Source organism: Schistocerca nitens, chromosome 5, assembly GCF_023898315.1.
Source record: "Schistocerca nitens isolate TAMUIC-IGC-003100 chromosome 5, iqSchNite1.1, whole genome shotgun sequence".
Taxonomy (NCBI): Eukaryota; Metazoa; Arthropoda; class Insecta; order Orthoptera; family Acrididae; genus Schistocerca; species Schistocerca nitens.
The window spans coordinates 439,571,986-439,599,244 of NC_064618.1; the positions used below are offsets into that span (position 1 = coordinate 439,571,986).

The following is a 27,259-nucleotide window of genomic DNA, read 5'->3' on the forward strand; positions in this document are numbered from 1 at the left end:
CCCGGAATCCCTGTAAAAATCCACGCACTGACGCAGTATTTCATTATAGTACATAAGTATTTTGTAAGTATTCTTCGACTAACAGCAGTTTACCAGTATACTATCTACCAACCAAAGTCAGCCATTTGCCTTACAACTGATCTGGTGTGTTCACTGCACTGCATAATCTCTAGACATTGGTCTTCTTCTTCTTCTGTAGTGGTCAATCCAAGGATTGGTTTGCAACAGCTACAATGGCAGCTTGTCTCCATTCTGTGCGTCTTTCAGCTTTTCTCTTCATTTCTTTATAGGTGTTACATCCCACATATTTCACGATTTGATCCATGTACCTCAGTCGTGGTCTTCCTCTTGGTCTTTTTCCCTCGACATATCCCTCTATGACTGTGTTCAGGAGTCCTTTATGTCTTAATACATGGCCTGTAAATTGCACTCTTCTTTTAACAATGAAACTCCAGAAGCTTCTCTTCTCACCTGCTCTTTCCAGAACCACTTCGTTTGTGACCTTGTCGATCCATTTTATTTTGAGCATGCGTCTATAGCACCACATTTCAAAAGAATTTAGCTTCTGGTCTTCCTCTGTCCCGAGAGTCCATATTTCACACCCATAGCATGCCACACTCCACACACATGATTTCAAAAATCTTTACCTGATTTCGAGGCTGATGCTCTTAGATGTTAATATGTTTTTCTTCTTGTTAAACGCAGCCCTACTTCTCACTTCTGCCTTGCTCCTTCCATCCCTGGTAATATTACTGCCCAGATAAGTAAATTTATCAACTTGTTCAAGCAGTTCATTGCCTACATGAACTTGGACTTTCACTTGATCTTCTTTGTCGCATGCCATTACTTTTGTATTTGCTTTATTAATTCTCATATTATATTCTTCACCCATAACTTTATCCATTCTATTCAGTAGGACTACAAGATCTTCTTCACTTTCAGCCAGGACAGCTATATCATCAGCATATCTTATCATATCTATTCGTTGGCCATGAATTACTACACCTGTCTGTGAATTTTCCCTTACTTTTTTTCAGCGCCTCTTCAATGTATACGTTAAAGATAACAGGGGATAGTGCGCAACCTTGTCGGACACCTTTCCGTATCTGCACCTCTTCTTGTTTTGTCCGTCCACGGATAACTGCTGTCTCGTTTTTGTACAGGTTCCATATCATTTTTCTATCTTTATGGTCTATTCCTACTTTTTTGAGTACCTCAAACATCTTATCCCATTTAACATTATCAAAGGCTTTCTCTACATCTACGAAAGCTACGTATGTTTTCAGGTTCTTATCTAGTCGTTTCTCTATTATTAGTTTTAGAGCAAATATTGCTTCTCTGGTTCCTATATCTTTCCGGAATCCAAACTGGTCTTCGGAGAGTGTAGCTTCGACTTTTTGTTCTATGCGTTTTAGGATAATTGCGGTTAATATTTTAGAGGCGTGAGTAACTAGGCTGAGCGTCCTATAATTTTCACATCTTGTAACATTTGCCTTCTTTGGAATGTGGATGATAATGTTTTTCTCAAAGTCTGTAGGAATTTTACCCTGCTCGTACATGTTGAAAACAATATTATACAACTCCTGATTCAGTTTTGCTCCTCCAGATTTCAGAAGTTCGGCTGGGATATTGTCTATACCAGGCGATTTGCTGTTTTTTTAATTTTTTCAGAGCTAGTTCAAACTCTTCCTTTAATATAAGTTCACCTATGTTGTGTGCATCTACTTCTGTTTCTTCTTCCATGATGTTTTCAGACAGGTCTGGTCCGCTGTACAGTTTTCCTATATATTGTTTCCATCTTCTTGCAACTTCATCATCGTCATCCAACATATTGCCATTTTCATCCATCACAGCCCTACACTTGTTTCTTCTGTCTCCAAAGCAATGTCTCACACATTTATAGGCCTTGTCGATATTTCCCTTGCTCATGTTGTCCTCAACTGAAATACAGAGATCATCAAGGTATTTTTCTCTTGCTTGTTTTGCCTCTCTGTTGATTCTGTTTTTCAGACACTTGTATTTCTCTTGGTCTTCCTTTTTCACAGAATTTTTTAATTTCCTTCTTTCTTCCATCATATTTAGTAGGTCATTAGTGATCCATTCCTTCCTTTTCTCTGTCCTTTCTTTTCCTATTACTTCTTTTGCTGCTTCTAAAATACCAGTTTTTATTTTTTCCCAGCTGCTTTGGATGTCATTGCAGCCCTGTGTATTTATTTTCTTGTCTGTTTCTAGTTGATAGTGCTTCAGTGTACTCTCGTTTTTCAGGTTTGTCAATTCCCATTTACATGTACTTCTTTTTTTAATGTTCTTGAATTTTAGTTCAGTCGTCATCATAACGAGTATGTGGTCACTTTCCACATCACAGCCTGGATATGATCTGCTGTCCTTAACTTGGTTTTTAAATCTTTGCTTCACTAATATGAAGTCAATTTGATATCTGTTAATGTCACCAGGCATTTTCCAAGTATATCTTCTTCTTAGATGATGATTAAAGAAGGTATTTGTAATGCAAAGTTTATTTCTTTGGCAGAATTCTACAAGTTTATCCCCTCTTTCATTTCTTAATCCTAATCCAAAATTCCCTGCCACATCCTCTAGACATTGGTACACGGGCTATTTTCACATCTCAGACTCTTAACAGTTGCTGATAAATCGTCTTGAAGTGCTGCTCCATTTTTTACATTTCTTGAAGTTTACAGCTTTACATTTCTCTACATTAAGAGATAACTGCCACTTCTTGCACCAGGACAATATTTTCTAAACATGTAATTTGAGATAAAACTTTATTGTAAATGTGTCATCTGTGAAAAATTTGATTTCAAACTTCAACCCATACTATCCGCTAAGCCTCTAATGTATAACTTAAACTCTTATAGTCCTATTAGGCTTCCAAGGAGAAAACCATTATTTATGCAAATGACTTTCAGTGTGGGATTGTTTGTTTCGTTCTGCCGTCCGAAAAATTATCAGTCCAGCCACAAACATGGTTAAATATCCCATAGGACCCTAATTGCTTTAGAATAAGTCGGTGTTTTGCTGAATCAAACTTCTGTGTAAGTTTTAAAAATCACAAGCTTTTAAGAATGACACTTAATGTGTGTACAGTGCGAGATGGTTTGTGCTTGATTGATGTTTCTGGCATTAATGCAAGTTTCCAGAAAGAAGTTCGTTTTCTTTCAAGTATGGTAATCTGCAATTCTGCTAGAATAGAGCTGAATAGTATTCTAGGTAGTTCTGTGAATCAATTCTGTAGCCGTTTTGGTGGACGGAAGTAATCTTTTTATTTACGAGGGTAATCCCAAAAGTAAAGTCCCCTCCTTTTTTTATAAGTACAGAACCCTGTTTGTGTGGCAGTTGGTCACACTGTTATGAAGAGTGCTTCACGCGTTGTGTGGGCAGGCCGGAGTGGCCGAGCGGTTCTAGGCGCTACAGTCTGGAACCGCGCGACCGCTACGGTCGCAAGTTCGAATCCTGCCTCGGCCATGGATGTGTGTGATGTCCTTAGGTTAGTTAGGTTTAAGTACTTCTAGGTTCTAGGGGACTGATGACCTCAGAAGTTAAGTCCCATAGTGCTCAGAGCCATTTTTGAACGCGTTGTGTGTAAACATGAGCACGCCGCGCTGAGGCGCTGTCTTGGCTTGTGAGCCGTTGAGGATGGAGCTCCCGTTGGATGTTACCGCCAAGTGCGAATTGCACGCAGTCGTTCGGTTTTTGAACGCAAAAGGCATTGCGCCGATTGAAATCCATCTCCAATTGACGGAAGTGTATGGTGAGTCGTTTATGGATGTCAAAAATGTTCGTAAGTGGTGTAGATAGTTTGCAGCTGGTCGGACCGAAATTCACGACGAACAAAGGAGCGGGAGACCGTCAGTTTCTGAGGAGGAGACAGTGTTGAAGGTTGAGCAAAACATGTGTGAAGATCAGCGGATCACCCTGGATGATCTCTGCACGTTGGACCACAATTAACGCTGGCAGGTACTGTTAGACTCTGAAAAAACTCAAACGGGCAATTCAGAACCGGAGATGAGGAATGTTCAGCAAGGGCATACACATTCTCCATGACAACGCTCGCCCACACATCGCTCGGCAAACCGTTGCTTTCCTGCAACAATTTCAGTGGAATGTAATCACCCACCCACCCTATAGTCCTGACTTGGCGCCCAGTGACTATCACCTGTTACCTAGGTTAAAAGAACGGAAAGCGATTCAGCTCCGACGACGAGGTGAAAGAAGAGGTTCATAACGTTCCGACGCGACGAGCTGGTATGACATGGGCATACAAAAACTGCCACAGCGTAAAAAATGCAGCAACAGAAATGGTGGCTATGTCGAAAAATAGCCAAATGTTCAACCTGTGAACTGATGTAAGCCACTGTAGAAATAAACAGGTCTATGTACTTATAAAAAAATAGAAGACCTTACTTTTCGGATTACCCTCGTATTTTACTCGTCTAGTTCCATAGGACCAGACTAAGGAGCAAATCTTCATGGTCATGGCACGTGTCAGTACACGAAATTACAACAGAAAAGTAATAGTGGATAAAATAAAATGTTTACAAAACCTAAAAAGACGATAATCTATAAGTTTATATAAACACAATTAACAATGTAACACAGAAATTAACTTAGGTTTTCAAGGAACTTCTCGACAGAATATGAGTAATACATGAGGTAACGCGTCATTTTAGATTTGCGTGGATTACATTGAGTCCCATAGTGCTCAGAGCCGTGGATTACTGCTAAGATTTTTTAATTCTTCTGCACAAAAGTCAAGGATGTAGGATCCAAATGCGGATTGGATTTCTGCCCAGTGTTCACTGAGTGAAACCTGCAAATTCTTGGGAATAAGCAGATATTGTTAATAAACGACATCAAAGAATATATTGAGAGGTCAACGTCAGAAGACCCAGACTAATAAACAGTGGTCGACAGGAAGTTTGCTAACTTAACACCACTTATAGCCCAAACCGCACGTTTCTGAGCTAAAAATGCCCGTTAAGAATGGGAAGAGTTAACCCAAAATAATAATACTGTATCTTATAAACGAATGAAAATTAGCACTGTAGGCTACTTCTCGTATCGAACTGTCACTTACTTCAATGTTGTTCTAATAGTAAAAATAACAGCGTTAAGTCTTTCAACAAAAGTCTGAACATGTGCTTTCCTCGACAGTTTACTACCTGTCTGAACACACTGAAATTTGAACTGTTCAGTCCCACTTATCATATGCTCATTATGTGTAGTTAAAACGTCAGTTTTGTTGAATTGTGTGTTAGAGACTGTAAAAAGAGTCTTACTGTGATTTAACTTTAGTTTATTTCCTACAATTCATGAACTTATGGCTGGAATTGTACTATTTAAAACAGTGCCAATATTGCCCCTAACATCCTTTACTACCAAGCTAATGACATCAGCAGATAGAAATATTTTAGAATCACCTCTAATAACGGAAGCCATATCATTTACGTAACTGAGGAGTAGGAGTGGCTCGAGCACTGATACTGGGTTACCCACCCTGTAGATGCCCCACTCGGACTCCACATCATAATCATTCTCAATACTGCGGAGAATGACCTTCTGCTGTCTGTTCTTAAAGTAAGATGTGAACAAATTGAGAGGTACCCCGCATATTCCGTAATGGTCCAGTTTCTGGAGCAATATTTTGTTATCAACACACTCAAACGCCATAGTTAAATAAAAAAAAGATGCCTACTGTTCGAAATCTTTGGTTTAATCTATCCATTACCTCACAGATAAAAGTGAATATAGCATCTTCAGTTTTTAAACAACTTATAAAACCATACTGTTCATCTGACAGCAAATTATGTGATATGAAATAATCGATTATCCTTAAATACACGTCCTTTGAAACAACGCAAGAAGATAGTGATGGCATAGAAATAGGTCTAAAATTGTCTCTATTACACCTTTCTCTCTTTTTACAAAGTATCTTTGTTACAGAGAATTCTAATCGTTCAGGAAACTGACCATTCCTAAACGAAAAATTACAAATATAGCTAAGTACAGGGCTAACATGTGCAGAAAAGTATTTCAGTATTCTGCTAGATACTTCCTCATAGCCATGACAGTCCTTAGTCTTCAGCGATTTAATTATTGACTCGACCTCCCCCTTGTCAGTGTACGGAAGAATGTCTGTCTCATCGGTCTCGGAAAGCCATTTTGGAGGAGGGTCATACACTGAAGTGCCAAAGAAATTGGTACACCTGCCTAATGTCGTGTAGGGCCCTCGCGAGCACGCAGAAGTGATGCAACACGACGTGGCACGGACTCGACTAATGTCTGAAGTAGTGTTGGAGGGAACTGATACCATGAATCCAGATGGGGGCTGTCCATAAATCCGCAAGAGTACAAGGGGTGGAGATCTCTTATGAACACTACGTTGCCAAGGCATCCCAGATATGCTCAATATCACATCAGATGAATTCGCAGTTGCGAATAATGACTACCTACCATCAGCTGTAGAATGAAATGATGGACCGGGATTCGAACCTGGATTTCCCGCTTATCGCGAACGGCCCCTCACCATATTTTTAGTATTAAGAAAACAGTTCCTAAAGGGCCGTAAAGTAAAAGTCAGTGGTCGTGCGTTGCTGTCGAGAAACCTCCTTCGCATAACCTGGAACGTCCTCCATAAGGCTGGCTTCGCGCACTAGATCCATCACTGTATGACAGAACCATAAGAATTTCGTCGACGGAGGCAGCTATGCCACATGTCCTCCACCACGTGTACGCATTCTGCATCACACAGGTGAGAGACGTTCATCTACCAGTTACTCCTCCGTCTCCATACCTGCTGTCTAGCAAGGTTAACCGTACAAATACATGCATCATGGTCTTGTAAACGTGGTCGGCCAGATTTCTGCATCCACCGTCGACATGGCTAACTCCCATGGAACATAGATCCAATCTAAACGGCTTGCGGAGTGGTTCGTAAAAAATGTGTATCCTGGTTGGTAGCGATACTTCAAATCCCATGCATCGACTAATTCCATCTCATCGACCAGCTCCCGAAGTTCTTGGCTAGGAGTGTAGTTAGGATGTTGGTCCTTCCTGTTGAGCAAGCATCGCATCTCCCTGGAACAACGATGTAACCTCATAGGCGTAAAAATCTTCTCCGTCCCTACTCTTATCAGAACCCGATGGTGCGTACATACTGATCAAAAGTATTCCACCTATGGACACGGCCATACCACGGGCAGAAAGCAAATACTCTAACTCATATGCACGTATCCCTTCTTTCAATAGTATTGCAGTGCCAACACCTCTCGTCACACAGGGAACAGTAAATATCATAACCGTAAAAGTCCGAGGGGGGAAGCATACGAACTTCCTGTAATAGCGCTATCTCTAAATCTGCAGCCTTTATCATTTCACTGAGCATTTTATTTTTACCGGCGTCCCAATGCTATTAATGTTAACAGACCCTATCCGATAAGCGTGTTGCATGGCTGTCAACGTAGACAGGGCACCTTATGATCGCGAATTCTTCCGTACACAGGCTGCTTTCTTCCTAACGTGCCCCGCCGTCCCCTCACATGGTCTGCCGTTATTCCGCGCACTCTCCGGTCTTACATCGGGAGAGTGTGGGAGCTGTTCCTCCAGCATCGTCTGTTCCCCACGGGTGTGGGTCTTCCGACCAGTCCCCTAGCTTCCCATCGTTGTCGTGCGTTGTAGGCGCCGCAGTAGCCTGTTGCCGTCAATCGGACTCCTCTGCTGTTTCTGGACCATCGTCATCGGTAGGTCGTTTCGTCGTCCAACTGGCCACCCCTGCATCCACGCTAGGCAGTTATTCTGTATCCATGGTCGTCTGCTCTGTACCCGAAAACGCCGTTGCCGAGCCTCGGAATCAGAGGTCAGCATGCCTTCTGGGTGTTCGTGGTGGCGAGGGGGGGGGGGGAGGACGTCGGAATCGTGCGCCGTCGAATTGTCGACGTCTTATCTGAAGGGGTCGGAATCGGCACCGAAGAGAGGGCGTCCTGTGACTGTTGCAGGCGGTCCAGCGAAACGTCGTCCTTGGTTGGTTTGCCACGTTCTGTGTCTGTACTTTCCGGTACGTTTCTGTTGCGCGGCCTACGTCATCGCGTAATGCGGCGACATAGGTCATGGGGAGCATAGTCGGATGCGGTGTGAGCGGTGGATCATCACGTGGCAGCTGCAACAACATTTGCTAAGTACACTCACAACGTACGTGTCCCTCCTCCCCACACCCAGAGCACGACCTTGGTTGTCCGTCTTAGATGACAAATGCCGGCCGCGGTGGTCCAGCGGTTCTAGGCGCTCAGTCCGGAACCGCGCGACTGCTACGGTCGCAGGTTCGAATCCTGCCTCGGGCATGGATGTGAGTTACGTCCTTAGGTTAGTTAGGTTTTAGTAGTTCTAAGTTCTAGGGGACTGATGACCGTAGATGTTAAGTCCCATAGTGCTCAGAGCCATTTGAACACACGCGAAAGAATGGTGTTTTATCTACACACCCTATTTTTCCACGTAATCTCCATCCAGTTCTAAGGCCTTCCTCCAGCGCGAAACAAGGGTGTTATGCCCTGTCGATACCAATCCTTGTCCTAGTGACGGAGCCAGCGCTTTGCTTATTGACAGATGCAGCGCCAACGGTCTGAGTCGTAATGCATCTGCCCTCGCGAATGACAAAATCAGCTCGCTGCAACATGTCAGGCGTGACAACCGTAGATGGTCTCACCGGCCGCAAATCGTGGAGCTCCGCCGAACCGCTTTTTGATGACCTCACTCTCCTTGCCCAGCAACTAACTATACTTTGTCGACTGTAGATGCTCCACAGATTTTGCGCAAGCGTTTGTGAAATTCCCCAGAGTTTCTTTCTCTGCAGTGAGAAATTCAATGACAGGACATTGCTTGAACGTACATCACCTATAGACGTCATTTCGAAACTGTTCTGCAACTACGCTATTCGGGGTTGCCAAACATAGAACTTTTTTCCTCGTACATAAACAACTAAAAATCTCGTACTTTGGCTTTCAAACCTAGTACTTCATCAAGCATTTAAAAGGTTATAAAACCAAAAACAAGACACATTAAATGAGTGTGAATTTAGCAGGAATTTGTTAATTTAAAAATTTTGAGTTAAACAAAGAAAATGTTAACGGTGGCCATATTTCCTAGACCCAGGTTCTAGACACATTGCTCGTCTTGGCTGTTTGGGGCGTGGGTAGAGACGGTGTGATGAGATATACTGGAAGGGGTGAATACTTAATATCGATTAACAACTATGATATAATTTAATGTCACTCTCGGAAGTAACAAGGATTCGCAAAAGCGCATTATACATTGAGGTGAATGCACGTTAATAAATATTTTCACCACGAGGTGCTAATTTATTAGTTTATAAATTTACACAGGTACATGATACATTAATATTATTTAGACGATCTTTAAGGCACTTTAGTTGACTGTGTTGTTAGCTGACTGGAATATATTCCCCTCATTACTGGAAAAACCTCTTCGCTGCTTTGGCAAATGTTTGGTGACGTTGAAGCGTTTTTCGTTTCTGGTCTGTCATTAGAGGTGCGACTTAGGCCACGACACCGCCACAGATCACTCAACTGTGGTGCCATCTAATCTACGTCTGCATACAACTATGAAATTTTTGTGGTATTTTCTAGCCTTAGTTTATGTCTCCAAATACAATATCAGGTACATACTCTGCCTCACTGACATCGTTCTTATTTATGTTGCCGTATAATTTTTCCTTAGTCATACCGCTAAACATGTCTTTTGTCGGTTCAAAATTGACGCAAATTCCAGTACGTGTTGGTTCTATTACGCTCTCTGCAGCAAGTATTGCACCTTTGACACTTTCCACAGTTCGCTGGTTTATTACGTCTGTTTTTATCAAATTAACCTTACTGAAAACTCGCTTATAGTCAGAATTTGTATGAGGTAGAGACAGCGCAGTTAGAGCAAAAAGAGCCAGCTCAGAAAAATCTTCAGTTTTAAGTAAAACGTTCCAAAACTTATCTGGATCACTAATTGCATTCAATCCTTCAGAATACCGAGCTTGTGTGTTTGGCAGCCTTTTCCATTGATCTTCTATTATTTGTTTCTTTTTGCGTGATGATCTGGAGCAATTATAAGCGGAACCGCTTCAATAAGAGGCATTAGCGTTGGGAAATGGCTCCTGAAATTGTGAGAGAGCGTTGATTATGGTTTGAAAATTTGTAACTTTGACAAGACAGTGTCCTCAATGTTGTATCGTTTTATTTATTTCTATGGCAGCAACTCTGTAGACATTTTTGCAACATGAGAAGAATTGTTCAATATCTGCAGGATGTCTGACCACATCTGGATGTTTTAAGAGCTCCAACATTTTGACGCCAAAATACAGTTCAGTGTTATGATATTGCTGACGCAGACGTTCAGGGTCTACTTCACCTGGGTTTGGCCTCATTCACGTTGTAGATAACGCAATAGGATTTCCTGGTAGAGTTCGCATATTTCCTCGTGTAGGTTGTGAATAACTACTTTCACGATTGTTAATAACTAATTTCTCGCTTTGAAATTCCAGATTGAATTTATTAAATAAAGGGAGCGACCATTGAAGGAAACAAAAATACTTTGTAGAATGAGTTGCTGAGCTTTTCAGAAATAAATAGTGCCCTATTCGCACATCGGATTTGTCATGAAATCCATAAAAAACAGACGTAGGGCTTCCCACTTTTTTTTCTTTGAGCCACTGCAGCGAGTGAAAGCCATCTCGTCTGAGATGGTTTATGGTGGGGCTCCACTTCATGAAATGACTGGAAGTTACGAAAATCAAACTGGCGTTTATCACTGTGTTTAAAAAAGTTACAAATATCACGAACTAGTTACTCTATACTTTCAGGTAACTGTTTACACGCATTGCAGGCACACATATGAGTGACGAACACATTTCACTATTGTGATTCCTTTAAAATCCCGTTGTAATCTAGTATTTACGGAATCGTTTTCACCCATCATGACATTACACCCATCTGACCCAAAGCGTATAACATTTTTCAGTGGGACTTTATAATTGGAGAATGAATCGATGAGAGATCTGTATAAAACCTCGGCGCTGGCTGTGGGAATATCTGTTCTTTTCTTAAAAACTTTTTGCAACTCCCAAAATGTGCTGCATATTTTTTGAACTTCTTGATAAAAAAAAAGTAAGCTGTTTTGGCCGTTGAAATGTCGGTTGCCTCATCCTTCATGACCGAAAATTTATTTTTTTGTAGTTTTTGGGCTAATTCTGATTTATGACCTTCTCCAAGAACGTTCTTTAACACTACTGTTACTTTGATTCGTTTAAGCTGTAGTTCCTTAATTAGAATCCGTCACAACTTCGTTTAATACTGGTACAAATGATCAGCTACCGCAAATGCAATGTCATGCTCTGAGAAGAAGAAGAAAAAAAAAGTTTAATTTCTGCTCGTGCTTTTCCTTTATTTTGTAGAGTTACACTTTTTTGGAATCCAAGGGTCGTTAATGTTTGCGTTTTTACACTGGAACTATGTTTATTATTTACATGTTCTTTGGTAGTGGCGTGAGTTTTCAAATTAGATACTTCAGTTACATCGATTTTCACGGGCAAAATGTACACCTAGGTTTAGCTGAATCATTGGTGTCTGGCAAAAACCAGTCCTTAAAAGCCGGATCCTTAAACCACTGATGTTTAAAATTTTGTGAGCGATGTTGCGTACCTTCCTTCTTTCTTGTCCGGCCGCCTTTTCTCGGTATTTTTGTTGGTGGAGTAAGAGTACACGAACGTTCACTGTCTTCCTCACAATCACTCATAATTATAGGTAAATAGGTAGCACAAACAACTACACAATAAACACAATACTACACGTACAGAACAGAGAAAAGTAGAGATACTACATACGGCGAGGCGGGCTATCGTCAGTGCCGCAACTGCTGAACTGTTGATGCACTTTGAGCTCAGAGCGCCGTAACGATTTCGTTAAAGAGTGTGTTCTACTTCATTATGAAATGCCTACTGAAATAATACCGCACCACGCATTGCTAGACTGCATATGTTGGCAGCGCTACGATTTCAGTTCGGTAATTGTCGGTAAGCTTGTGAGGAAGGGCACATCTGTTCTTGGCTGAGTAGTGCTTTCGCTTTTGTGGTAGTCAGAGACGACAAATACTAAGAACGGAATTTGTTTCTCGCAAATTCCCGGCTAACTAGAGTAGATTGCTTTTTCTTTTAGCCCCTGAGAAGGCGCGCCTTAGAAGTTAGACGGTTTGGCGCGCGGGAGCAAAACGCTCACGCTCTTTAAATCGTATTGTTTAGAAAAAGGAAATATAATACTACAATAAAAAATCATTAATGTGATGAAAGGCACTTATCTACGCCATCACATAATTTATTAAGATATAAGTAACAAAAAATGCAGTCTTAGCTATAAATAAAGTCTTCTGAATTTTGGTTATTTACTTATGACACACGTAACGAATATAATCATCATTGCATCATCATTGACTCGCAAGTCGCCGAAGTGGCGTCAACTAAAAAGGACTTGCAATACGGTGGCCGAACTTCCCCGCATGGGGCCTCCCGGCCAACAATGCCATACGATCATTTCATTTCAATATATAAAAAATCAAAAATTGCATATATTTTAATGAATCGGTCTTCTATAGTATCTGGAGAAATGTGTCTTTCATAACATCCCTTGCACATGAATGTCACATGCTCAGTGCAAAGTGATTTGTGACACAAAGTACATGCCTTTTTTTAGAGTGCAAAGCGCACAAAAGCCACTGGGTAATGACTCTGTTTCCACGTTAGGAAACGGTACAAACCGCTTCATTCGGAACTTGAGAGCCGATGAAATATTCTGCAGTGTTATTCTTCGTGAAATATATGGTTTCGCCATCTCTAGACCTACATCTTTCAGGAGTACACGTTTTTTAATTGTATTTTGTATGGTTTCTTAGTATATAATTTGCGCGTTGATACCAGTTATATTCAAAATAGTGAAGAACAGTCTCACTGGCCACCTTGAAGAAATTTGTGCAACAGAGTATTACTCTTTTGGTCAACAACGTCCACACCTCCTTTAGTATTGTTGTAAAATGTAAAAACTTCTGGTTTATCTTCAATACCTGTCTCTTGATCGATATTATCGTCGTTGTGGAATGAGGATAACATAAGTACTATTTTCTCCGTTTTTTTCCTTGGTACGTAAGATATGATGACATTGTTTTCACCGAAACCAAAAATAGAACTCGGCATCGTTCTGTTCTTTGTTGACAAATATAATGGAGGGATTTCTTTTTTATTTTTGCGTGATGTGCCGACTGCTGTTGTTCTGTAGACATTTTTCAATTATTTAAGTAGTTGAATGGACGTGAAATAATTGTCCAGACATGTGGCATTCATGTGCAGGGGATGTTACGAAAGACACATTTCTCCAGATAACTATGTTGTACCACTGTTCAATATAGGAGCAGCAACCCTTGACTACGTCAGCAGCCGCGTTGCTCAAATTATAAGGTCCTGGTGGCTGTTTCCCGGCTTATATCTCCAAATTCTAACAAAGACCTCAAATATTTCCCGGATAGGCGCTATGTCAGCAACTTGCATTCTTGCCTCCCGAGTATGGATATCTTCAAAACGTTACACTCTTAACAAAAATAAGAAGCGCTTTATGGACATTGTTACTGTAAAAAAAATCGCAGGCTGTACCATCAACAGCTCACTTTTCTTTCACTTTGAAATGATTTGTTTTCTTCAAACCAGCCATGTACAACAGTCCAATGAATGCCTTTATTTCAACCACGTCTGTTAGCTTACAATCACGTTCTCGTGAAAATTTTTCTTGTAATTTATGTATTCGTGTATGTAACTATTTTATCAATCATTCCATCATCCAAAAACATAGAAACACATTGTAAGGGAGTTTGTGCCATCACCTTACCAGCTAACAAAATTGTCTTTGTCTCTTCAGTGTACTTTCACACCCATTGCCCATTGTTTTTACTGCCGTTTGACTGTGGTGTGTAATGATGGACCCATGTTTCATCAGCAATCACAAATCGGCGCCAAAGTCTTGCGGATAGAGATTAAAATTATTATGTATTAAAATGATGTGCCGGACACACTTGTAGTTGACTGAGTAATAACGGTACCCACGATACACATAACTTCCTCGTAGCTAGTTCTCTTAACAGTCCGTTGTGATGCCAAAGTCTCGTCAATCTCGCGAATGTTTATTCAGCGGTCTTACGTTACCATATCACGGATTTTGTCAGTGCTTTGCTTTGGGGTGACAATTGGACGGCAGGAGTGTGCCTCGTCTTTGGTGCTTGACCGACCATGTTCAAAATTAATTAATCCAAAAGTAAATGATCTTCATTGAAGGTGCAGAGCCCACATGAACTTCATCTAATTCTGTTTTGATTTGGTGGTAGTCCAACGCTTGAAATGAAAAGATTTAAAACAGCATGAAACTCTGTCTTTCGCATTCGGCACACCGACCTCTCCATACGGCTATCAAGAATGAACTGTTCGTTGTATATTGCTGAAATATACTAATCAAGCTTACCAAGCATGAAGGCGCAAAAACAATTTTCTGTTCTTTCATGAATATTTTACAGAGTTTTCAAACCGACCTAGTAACTGTTGATGTTTTCTCATATAATGTTGTCTAAATGTAATGAAAATTTGTGTTTATGTCATGCCAATCAAGATCCAAAGGGAAATGTAAAAGTAAAATACCATTTTCAGAACGGAAGGACCGGCACGTAATTACTGCTACAGCCAAAATTGCAGTTATCTCCAACCTTCAAACGAGAAATTATTTCATACCGGCGCTCCGTGCTTTAATTCCATTCATTTATTGAATTACCCCGACCCGTCTCTTGTTCTCCCAACGTCCTTACTTCGGTGAATACAGCGATTCTCGTCAGATCACCGAAGTTAAGCAACGTCGGGCGTGGCAGGTACGGGAGGGGTAGTGGACAATGTCCTACATTAAATTCCAAATCTCTCCGCAGCCTCTCATGGTGTGCGCTCATGTGACACTTTTAATAGTTCCATCAGTCGGATGGGGACGTTAAGATCGGTGGCCTTCCTTGGTGCTATTTGAGAGGAGTGGGCTTTGTGCCGGGACCGGTTTCATCTTCTCTCATCGTCATCATCATCATCATCATCATCATCATCACCATCACCACCACCACCACCATCACCATCACCGCCATCATCATCATCATCATCATCGCCCAACGCAAACATGACACCACACTACACACATCTGTTAGTCATCTACACTCAGAAGGTAAATTATCACACAACTCTCTTACTCCACGAAAAAAAGGTACCAGTGTGCGCGGATAGCGATAATCTTTCCAAATAGACGGCTGTACTAAATTTCGGGATCTCCCAGCCAACTATGCTCTACGATTTTACCCATTTTTACCTCTAGTCTTCAGTGGACGTATACAACCTGCGCTGTAAGTCTTCTGCGCCTTTGGCATCCTTCGTATTCCCGATGACGGGTCTGCGTATTAGAACGCGACGTGAAAATTCTAGAGTGGAGGCTGTCTGCCTGTTATCAAGAGTTTTCTTTCTGGTACCACTGATGCAGCAGAAAGTCAGATATAGTAACTTGCACTAAACGCAAACGTCTTTGCTAATATCTGTGTTTTCTACGAGTTCATTTGGAGTAGTTACTGGACGACTAATAAAACTGATCGAGAGTGGAAAGACTAATGATTGAAACAACTGTTTCTTTCAGTTCCGTAATAAGGATTCTGGCTGGTATGTAACAATGTGCTTGCTTCGACTTCCAACACTTCTAGAGACTCTGAATGCGTATACAGATAATATTATTGTATTTCTCTTTCAAAGAACTCAATGTCTTTTACTGAAAGTTTTACCGCCAACGGGTATGACGTTAATCGATCTCCACTTACAAACAAAACCGAAAAAGGAAATTACATTTAAACAGCTCACGGAAATAAAATTGTTTTTGAAATAAGAGAAACAGATCAGAGAGTAGTTTTCCGACAAGATGGATAAATTTGTGTTACAGTGATGATTTTATGCTGGAGGACGATACGCTGTCAGAACGGGAGAAGCGGCGATCGGAAGCATTCACAGCTGCGGAATCTGAGGAGGACATCATCTCAGCAGACGAGTCGTGGGGTGGGGCGTTTCGCGCGTCGGCGATGAATCCCACACGTAAGTGGCACCTAAAGCGTGTGATTGCAATCTGCAACTTACAAGAGCTGAACGTCCTGGAAGTCGAAAGGCGTATCACGGCAGAATTCATTTCCGTAAGAGAGAGAATTTTCACGACAACTAGTGGGAAATTGTACTTTGTTTTTAGAGGCAGTTAATATTTTCAAGGGATTGCAGATTATGAAAAAATCAGTCACAATGCTCTTTGGTCGTGAGACTAGTTCCGACGTTGTTTTTCTCTCCAGAATTGCTCAAAGGATTCTCAGATGCAGATGTTTTACCGGAACTTTTGAGAAGCATGCAAAGCGTTGCACTACCGAGTTATAGACTGTATATTATTACAGTCCATGGTATTCAGGAGCGTACAGCGAGCCGAGCGTTCCTGACTTGTACCTATTAAGCACAATCATGCACTAAATAAGCGTATAATGTCCAACAAGCACAATCAGTATGAGGACTGCAACAATAGTGAGATTCCAAAGTTAACGCGTCTCACTCTTAAGCGATGACAGTTAAGAGAGGCCTAGGAATCCGATTGCTCTTGACTTGACGAAAACGATTAACTACTTATACATTTAAAACAGGATGGCTTAGTATTCACCAATTTGTAGATGGTTTCGGGAAATATTTTTGCAACAGAAGCTCCTTTTTTACCATTTGTCAGCAATAACTCCATTTGTACTTGAGAGTTACCATTATTTATTGACTAAGGTTGTCTGGTGAACGAGTCGGGCAGGTCTTTGGAATCATGTGCCTTGGCGTAGCAGTTTGGAAAAGTTATGACAGAAATAAGACATATATCTAATGATATGTTGGTCCGAGTATTAACTATTGTAAGCAGTGTTTCATAAAAATAGCTGTCATATTTCTGTATTTGATGCCCTTATCGTTGGTAAAACGAACTGAGACGATTGCTGTGTATATAAATTACAAAATTACGTTTTTGTTATTGCAAAAGTTTGTTCGTTATAATCGGTTCAGTTTCATACACCAATTAGAGTTGAACAGGAAGGTCCAATTCGTAGGTTTTCAGTAGAAGCAAGCCGTTAAAATATTTCATGTCCTACTTCCTATACGTTTCGCAAAATATTGATTTGGTGAAACAGATGTGTACAGTTACTACAGCTTGCTGCGTAAAGAGAAGATGCAGGAGCTTTTTATTTAATTATTGTCTTCTCTGTAATAGTGCCGTTGTTGACCATTGTTTTCGCCATAAGTCTAAACAGTTTTGTGTGTCGTAACAGTTACCACCATTAAAAGTGTAAATTTATCTGCGTAAAGTTTCATTCCTGCAGTTCGTGTATTTATCTGGCAGGATTATGTTCATTAGCCGCTATCAAACTCGTAATGATCCTGTTTAACATTCTGATATATGCCAATAAGAACTAAGCCAGTATATGTTGATTAGTTCCATATTAATAAATCTACAGTTCTGCGTTTTATCATCATCAGACTAATGGTTAAAATAAGAATACCAACAAGTATAATAAACAGGCCGTATTAATAGACGTTTCTGTGTAGTTGTAGTAGTGCATTCTAGAGAAGAAAAGTAATAATAATAGCTGTTTTTATCAGTGAATTACGTGAAGAGTACAGAGGTAAGGAAGTATATCACCAGTGATAAATGAATTGCATTAAAACAGAATGACTGAAAGGAACAAGTGAGGGTAATGGAAATGTCGTGTGGCTAGGGCCTCCGGTCAGGTAGACCGTTCGCCTGGTGCAGGTCTTTCGATTTGACGCCACTTCGGCGACCTGCGTGTCGATGGGGATGAAATGATGATGATTAGGACAACACAACACCCAGTCCCTGAACGGAGAAAATTTCCGACCCAGCCGGGAATCGAACCCGGGCCCTTAGGATTGACAGTCTGTCACGCAGACCACTCAGCTACCGAGGCGGACACAAGTGAGGGTAAGAAGGGGAGAACATTTAAACAGGGCTATCTCGTTATTTGACCGTGAGGAAAGTTAGTACATGTCTTCTTACCAAGATGTAAAAGAAAAAAAGATATAAAGGGATGAGCCATCATTTTCAGTAATTCCCTTCAAACATATCTGTATTTTAACGAAAAACAAATAGTCTTTCCGTTTAGGTAAGTGGTTTACGTAAATGTATCTATATTTTTTTTAGAGAGAAACGGTAAACCACAGTGTGCCTTCTGTGGTAAATGATATTGGCATTATTAAGTGCCAATAATTTGATCTGCCATCATGACACTAAACACAATTAGTTTCCTGTTGGTTCACAGCTAAGGAAACCCAAATTGGCATCATTCAAGGCAGTCATGGTCAACGACCGATGTTGGCTTCTCGGTTTTAACAGTGCAAAAGCAAAGACACCTTACCACATACCAGTATGTCGAGTTTATTAGGAAGACTGACGCACATATGGTTTCTATTTTAGATTCCGTAAACAAAAATATTATTGACTAAATACCAGCTGCTAGATGTACAATAGTCGAGTTTATCTTATCAGCGTGAGTACTGGATGTAATCTGTAACAGCAAAAAAGTTTATTTAGCAATGAATCAGTCTTTGAACAACGGTACATATCTCAAAGCTCAACCGCAACATGCCATATTTGTAAGATAATGATCAGTTCTCTTAGTTTCTTCGTTATCGTTAACTATTAAACACTAAAAAATACAGCTGTCTTTAAATCAGTTCCATAAGTTTTCGACTTCCAGAGGCAGGGTTAGCGGTCGCCCTTGATATAATCTAAGTGTGTTGTTGACAGTTGCTGAATGCTTATGGTATTAGTAACTGGGTCCAAATGTAATGATGTCTTGTTATATGGAAAGTAGCCTCAATTATATATTATGGGAAAGAGCTATATAGAAGTCTATTGACAACAACATTGCAATTCTTTCGGAAAAATCGTCATCATTACCTTGGCAATGGATACATGTTTGCCAAACAACAAGCAAGTGTATCATTACCTTACTTGTCAAACTGCAGGATTGAGAATCGCTTCAAACGCTTCGTAGTTCACATTTTTTATAACTCTCTAATGATTATCTGTTTGTGCGCTACACATGCCAGCACTTAGACCTACGCCTGCAAATTCTGTTGCTGCGAAAATGTTGTTCCTCACAACATTCCGCAACAGATATGTTCCTCACAAGTTTGTACGACACTTTCGTTCCCTTCCCTACTAGCCTAATACCGATATTTACGATCGAAAGGATGCAGGTGATAGCGTTCTCCTTCTCTGGTCGTCAACTATTCCCATATGATGAAGATTTACAGTGTTCTGACAGCTAATCCCCCACATAGACACATGAGTGTATCTGGTCCGTTAATTTGCATGTGATATTAGATATATGACGTTGTCGTTCTATATTCGGTGCTACTAGCAAACTGGATCCATTAGCAGCTAGTCGAACTCTCTGAACTATAGGTTAATTCCCAGTCAGCTCATTCCCGAATTGTTTAAAGCTTGGAATATCCTCAAATGCCGTGAATCTTTTTATTTCTAAATGTAATCAAAATAGCTTTATTTTTTATTCAATTAAGTGATTTAAGTGCAATTTGACTGATCGGCATCGTTGGGTATAATACAAATGATAGTACTGAAAGTAGCCTCTCTTAATATTCACAGTTGTAACATTCTTATCCCACTTCCAATAATGCCTGTGCATTCGTCATTAAAATAGCTTGTGTTGTGTCAAACAGAGAAGAACTGGACTGGCAGTCGGGGACCGGAGAGTCACCGGAGAATGACGGCGGAAAACAGAACGAAGATTTCTCCAGCTTCGCAACAGAGCCATTGGACAAAGTAAGTTTCCATTTTATTATGAATTTATGTGACGCTTCTTTGAATACTTTTATGTATTTACAAATGTTTACAACACAACGTGCGGAGATCACAATATGATCGATGTCGTCTAATCGTAATACAAGGTGGCACAGAAAAAAGTAGTCCGTGTAAATATATACAGAAACGAAGTGCCGAAATGAACTTACCATCATTTACAACGAAAAACACACTGAAATTACATTTATATATGTTGAAAGTGACCCCCTGCAACATCAGTACACAGCTGCGCACGTCTAAGCATACTCAAGATACACCCGGCGTAAAGTTCCTGTAATGTGTGTGGATTTGTTTCATAGACCTTGCTGTTCAAGAGTCCCAACAAAGATGTGTGAGTTGAGCAAAAAATGTATCAATAACGCCCATATATGCAGCCTTGCTGAAGGCGGTGTCAAAAAATATCGGTCCAATGATGCGCTTTAATGCTACACCGCACCAAACTCCGATTTTTTCATCATGGAGTGGTTGCTGACGCACAATGTTAGGGTTCTCCATTGCCCAGTACCTCGTGTTCTGTAATTTTCACATGACCGGAAAGATGAAACCGTGATCCATTACTCATGATGTAATGGAAAGGGCCTACCAGACAATTATTGATGTTATTCAAAAACCATGTGCAGTAATCTACACATTTTCTGTCATCCTCTCGCATTTTCTTCACAACAGTCACACGATGTGGCTTCAAATTAAGATTTTTCAGCATCCTCTGGCAACTCCTTACATGCACCTGTTAGTACACTTTACGTGTAAACTTCTTTGATACTTGACCCGGAAAATTTCGCGAGTTGCCTTAATCGAACCTGTTTTCACATATGCTTACACAATTTCAATACTTTCTTCTATCGAAAAGTCATTTTTCAGACTGCAAAGAGAAATGTCTAACTTCACTGGTGAAATAAACGGAATTGCTGACAGCATAATGCTAACAATTGGTTACTGCATTAAACTGCCTGTTGTTTTGGATGTGTACTCTTTCTCAGAAGTCGAAATATCGCATTCAGAGATGAGGCGAGCTACTTTTAACGGCGCCACCAGTTAGCCTCGTGCAGGACTGGTGTAAGGTAGTGTGCGGCCTGCAGCATGGGCCAACTATGGAGACCCTATTCAGAAACATGTACACATACTTCCTTAAAACTTTTTATTTTGCCTTCATACAGTCCATAAAGTAATCTTCTAATAAAATTTCCTTTTACTTACTAGTTAACTGTTATTAGCTCCATTCACTTAGCTTGGAAAAACTACACTCCTGGAAATGGAAAAAAGAACACATTGACACCGGTGTGTCAGACCCACCATACTTGCTCCGGACACTGCGAGAGGGCTGTACAAGCAATGATCACACGCACGGCACAGCGGACACACCAGGAACCGCGGTGTTGGCCGTCGAATGGCGCTAGCTGCGCAGCATTTGTGCACCGCCGCCGTCAGTGTCAGCCAGTTTGCCGTGGCATACGGAGCTCCATCGCAGTCTTTAACACTGGTAGCATGCCGCGACAGCGTGGACGTGAACCGTATGTGCAGTTGACGGACTTTGAGCGAGGGCGTATAGTGGGCATGCGGGAGGCCGGGTGGACGTACCGCCGAATTGCTCAACACGTGGGGCGTGAGGTCTCCACAGTACATCGATGTTGTCGCCAGTGCTCGGCGGAAGGTGCACGTGCCCGTCGACCTGGGTCCGGACCGCAGCGACGCACGGATGCACGCCAAGACCGTAGGATCCTAAGCAGTGCCGTAGGGGACCGCACAGCCACTTCCCAGCAAATTAGGGACACTGTTGCTCCTGGGGTATCGGCGAGGACCATTCGCAACCGTCTCCATGAAGCTGGGCTACGGTGCCGCACACCGTTAGGCCGTCCTCCGCTCACGCCCCAACATCGTGCAGCCCGCCTCCAGTGGTGTCGCGACAGGCGTGAATGGAGGGACGAATGGAGACGTGTCGTCTTCAGCGATGAGAGTCGCTTCTGCCTTGGTGCCAATGATGGTCGTATGCGTGTTTGGCGCCGTGCAGGTGAGCGCCACAATCAGGACTGCATACGACTGAGGCACACAGGGCCAACACCCGGCATCATGGTGTGGGGAGCGATCTCCTACACTGGCCGTACACCACTGGTGATCGTCGAGGGGACACTGAATAGTGCACGGTACATCCAAACCGTCATCGAACCCATCGTTCTACCATTCCTAGACCGGCAAGGGAACTTGCTGTTCCAACAGGACAATGCACGTCCGCATGTATCCCGTGCCACCCAACGTGCTCTAGAAGGTGTAAGTCAACTACCCTGGCCAGCAAGATCTCCGGATCTGTCCCCCATTGAGCATGTTTGGGACTGGATGAAGCGTCGTCTCACGCGGTCTGCACGTCCAGCACGAACGCTGGTCCAACTGAGGCGCCAGGTGGAAATGGCATGGCAAGCCGTTCCACAGGACTACATCCAGCATCTCTACGATCGTCTCCATGGGAGAATAGCAGCCTGCATTGCTGCGAAAGGTGGATATACACTGTACTAGTGCCGACATTGTGCATGCTCTGTTGCCTGTGTCTATGTGCCTGTGGTTCTGTCAGTGTGATCATGTGATGTATCTGACCCCAGGAATGTGTCAATAAAGTTTCCCCTTCCTGGGACAATGAATTCACGGTGTTCTTATTTCAATTTCCAGGAGTGTAGTTTTGAAAAATAAGTAATTAATGTCGTCCCATGTTAAACCGCTGCTTCAGTTACACTTTACACGAGCAGGAATAATAGGCCCAAGGAAAAACATTTCTTCATCAGAACACTTGTATACAGATACATTTCACCACTCATCTCTCTACCTGTAAACTGTGTCGACAAAACTCGTACAGTTTGGCATTTATAAACAAAAGGTGGAGAGGAATATTTCAGATTCTGCTGTTTGTATCATGTGACTCATCGCTCTCATAAGGAATTTCGCAGCCCATCCATCAGAGCCGTGCAGAGACTACCCTGCGCCCTCTGCAGAGATGTCAAAGCTGTACCCTTCCGCCCCCGCGTTTCTACAATTCGTTCTACAGAGATTTAGCACATTTTTGTACGTCGGTTAAATGAAAAGGAAACATTACTGAAAAAGAGTACTTAATTGGTTTATGCTGATGAAAAATTTGCACACAAAAATGTAAGTGTATTATTGTACCAAAATATATTGTATAAACTTTCTAAAAATATCGATAATGTAACAAAATATGTATTTTAAAATATATGACAGCAGTTGTACACTGATTTTGGTATGAGGCACCGTATAATAAAGAGATATCATTTACTTTTCATAAAATATTAACCAGCAAAAAAGGAAAAGGGCTATCATGTAGAGCTGAGAAAATATCTCTTTGCCATAGCTGTTTTTGCTATAATTTTACACTGATTTTCTTGCTTTCAGCGAGGCCAACCCACTTATTGTCACTGAAATCAGCTACAGCTGCTATGTCGTATTCTGTCGACACTTCGGCTTTGGCACTCTGCTTTCAGCTATTCTGGACGACTTTTTTTTCTTTAATTTGATGAGACTGCAGCAGTCATTGGCATTGTCATAAATACCCTACAAACTATGAAGATAATTTCAAAATACCAAGATGGGAAAACGTGTCAACACTGTTAACTCTTTCATCCAGAAACTGGAAAGCTGTTACCTTGTTAAATAACTCAGCTGTATCAGTGTGTGCTGTATCTGGCACCAAAATCGGCTGCAGTTTTCTCAAGATAAGATATAGATATTTTATTTAAGTCATTCCCTGGCAGGAAATTAATGTCAAGTGAAATTTTTGATGTATGTGATTTCTACCTGTTTTACATTTGACCATCAAATACCTTGAACCACTCTAGCTCAAACAATCCCTCAGTATGGACCAAATATGCCATAAAGTCAGCCATTTCTAAATCCAACCTATTCACTTTTGAGCCGCAACACTGTGTTGGATGGATAAAAAAACACAAATATCTTTGGATTTGACTCTGTATTTCTGAAATCCTTCACACAGCTGTTTATTGTTTTATCTTTCGCCGAACCAGCTAGCTAACTCACTGCATCAAGAGCACTCTTTCCTTGAATCGATTTGTTAGTATAGCCTAATTTTAATAGTACAGCAGAACACATTTCGAAGAAAGACCTGCACATAAGCAGCTTCTCTGGAAAGAACCTTAGCACCTGCTACTATTTCAGTGGTCCATTTTTCACTGTTGGTTATATTTTGTAACACCTTGTGTAAAGATGCTAAGCTCTTCAGAACTGTCACAGCTTGATGGTTAGATCATCTTGTATCGCAGTATCTCTTGAAACTCGGTTTAAAATACTTGAATAAAGCCTGCAGACTGACTTACCGGCTGGTTATAATTAAAATGCATCTACTCGTAGAGGTCCAATGTGGGTTGTGATTATTGTATGACAGCAAAACTTGGCCGATACTCAAAAGCGTTAATGCGAAACCAGTTTACGATGGAAAAAATTTGTTCCGATTTTAGCCACCAGATGCGAATCTGGCGCTGTGAATATAAGAAATATGTTACAGTAATGTTTCCAGATACAGGGTGGAGCAGAGGAAACTCATGTTTTTCACTATTGAATGACTGGGACACGGTTTTATAAAAATAATAAAAACAAGCATTAAGTGATAGATTTTTAACGCAGTTTTGAAATATACGTACTTTAATTAGGTTCGAAGAATAATGCCTTGGGGATAACGTCCTTCTTGCTGGATACAAATTTGGATCCTCTCCCGAAAGTTACGCATGGCTCTCTCCAACATTTCATTCGGCACGGCTTCAATTTTCTGACGAATGGAGTTCCTCGGGTCATCGATTGTGCAAAGCTTGTTCATGTAGACTTTTGGATTTAAATATCCCCACAAAAAGAAGTGTCATATCGACAAATCGGGTGAGCGAGGGGGCCAGTAAACATCATGTAGACTTTTGGATTTAAATATCCCCACAAAAAGAAGTGGCATATCGACAAATCGGGTGAGCGAGGGGGCCAGTAAACATCACCATATCTCGAAATAACATGTCCTGGGAACATTTGTCGAACCACTTCCATGGATGCTCTCGCCGTGTGAGCTGTGGCACTTCCCTGCTGAAACCATATTTTTCTCTCATGTTCACTTGACTTCTCTCATGTTCACACAGGACGAAGAAAGTTGTTCAACATTTTAACGTAGCGCGCTGATGTCACAGTAACTACAGTTCCTTCCTCTTCAAAAAAATAGGGTTCAACAGTCCACATCCTTGAACTGTAGCGCCACACTGTTACTTTTAAACTGTGGAGAGGTCTTTTGTGTAATTCATGTGGGTTCTGCATCGCCCAATACCGACAATTTTGAACATTGACTTAACCGTCTACATGAAAATGTGCTTCATCACTCATGAAGACCGTAGCATCTGCATCTTCCGTAAAAATTTCTTCCATTACGCGACAAAACTCTCTGCGCTGCACAAAATCCCCTTCACTAAGCTGCTGGACGATCATTACCTTGTACGGGTGAAACTTAAGATGGTCATGTAAGTTGCGGTGAATCGAACGACGTGACACACCCAGCGCTACAGCGTGTCGTTTAGCCGATCGTTTCGGACTAGCAAGAACTGCCGTTCTCACTCGCTCTACATTTTCCGGACTACGAACTGAACGAGGAAGACCAGGTGGTTTCTTTTTCATCACAGATCCAGTACTTCTAAACGCTGCAACCTATCGGAGTAGGCCTACAGTATTTCGATGAGGCACTGCACCTCGACGTCCAACTCTTAAAATTTTGACGGAATAGACATTGTACTGTGACAACGAACACGCGATGCTCTACGCTCCAGCGCTCCATAGCGACTGAAACTGCATTGTATGGGCAGTCTGCCAACATTCATTCAAGGTCAATACCCCCTGTCGTCGCCGCATACTAGTGGTTCAAAAAACATGCGTTTCCTCTGCTCTAGCCTGTATAATGGGTTAGGAACAGAAAAGTCAAACAATTGAGAAAGGCATAATGTTGATTTAATTTTAACTGCCACTTCCACAATTTGTTTAAAATGAACAACAAAGACGTCGATGAGATGCTGTATAGCACCAGATATGCAACTGGTGGCAAAAACTGGAACTAATTTTTTTTCCAGCATAAATCGCTTCTGCATTAACGTACTAGCATATATACTACGTTTCGCTGCCGTACAACAATAACAGCCCCTACTGGACCTCGATGAGTAGTTGCACTTTAATTATAACCACTCAGTACTTTAAAAGCTGCAATACTTTTCCAAGAAAATGTGATTATTTAAAGTGAAACTTTAGCATTTTGTACGCCAACGAATTGTAGACTGTATTCTGCACAAGGCACAAATTTATCAAGATCGTTTTGGGGCAGAAATCGGCCAAAATAGGAAGCTCACGCCCACATAGCGTAATATTTTCTTCAGCACCCGTCCGCCAACCTTTGAGATTCTACAGTATCGTACCTTAGCAGCAGCAAGAACTCCATTGTTGACCATGAGCGAGATGTATCGGAGACAGTTGCGTGGGTGTCGTTTACCTTCCTACCGTGGACTTCGCAACCCGTCTATATCAAACGGCGTTTCTGCAACGAATATAATAGCCGCGGGTTTTTCTTTCGTCAAAGAAAAAGAGGGAGCTGCAAAAGTGAGGAACACTCTGATCGGAAATAGCACGGTGCAAAACTGTTTGGAGTTAGCTGTCACTATTCTGACCGTTTTGTAATAAAAAACATCCATTTACATTTTATCCAGGGTTATGTGTGCCTACGCATATAGTACATAGTCTTGTTTGAATGATTTTTAGTTTTAGTTTGATTAAAAAATGAAAGATAAATTGCTGTGTGAGACGAGCAGCAATAGCTTTTGTATTCTCGCTTGTCACAAATATTTCGCTGCTTTTCCGAATATGCCGCAATTTCCGAATGTTGTCGTTAGGCAAGAATCTGAGATTGCAGCTTAACCCTTTATTTGTCCCATACAGAAATACTGTAAAGAAATAATATTAATTTGTGTAATTAGTTGTGTGTAGTCAAGTGGACAGTTTTACATGTATTTTTTCTAAATACAACATGTTACCTGTAAGTATAATTGCCCACAATAAGCACATGGTTACGACAATGTAAATACTGCAATGTTGTTCCTGTCGTTGAAAAAAATGATTGCATTTTGCACTATAGCTTGTGAAATGTCTTAAAACAATTCTTTTTTGTTAAAGAACACAGAACAGTTCCACGTTTTATAGTCGAATACTACTGA

The 27,259-nt window shown here is 41.3% G+C and overlaps 1 protein-coding gene across 1 annotated transcript in view; it reads left to right on the forward strand.

Annotated features, from left to right (window-relative positions):
- Positions 1-27,259, forward strand: part of LOC126259784 (uncharacterized) — a 103,568-nt gene that overhangs the window by 21,009 nt on the left and 55,300 nt on the right. The window contains exon 3 of the mRNA XM_049956792.1: positions 19,883-19,985. Coding sequence (XP_049812749.1) covers positions 19,883-19,985 — 103 coding nt within the window. The remainder of the gene's footprint in view (positions 1-19,882; positions 19,986-27,259) is intronic.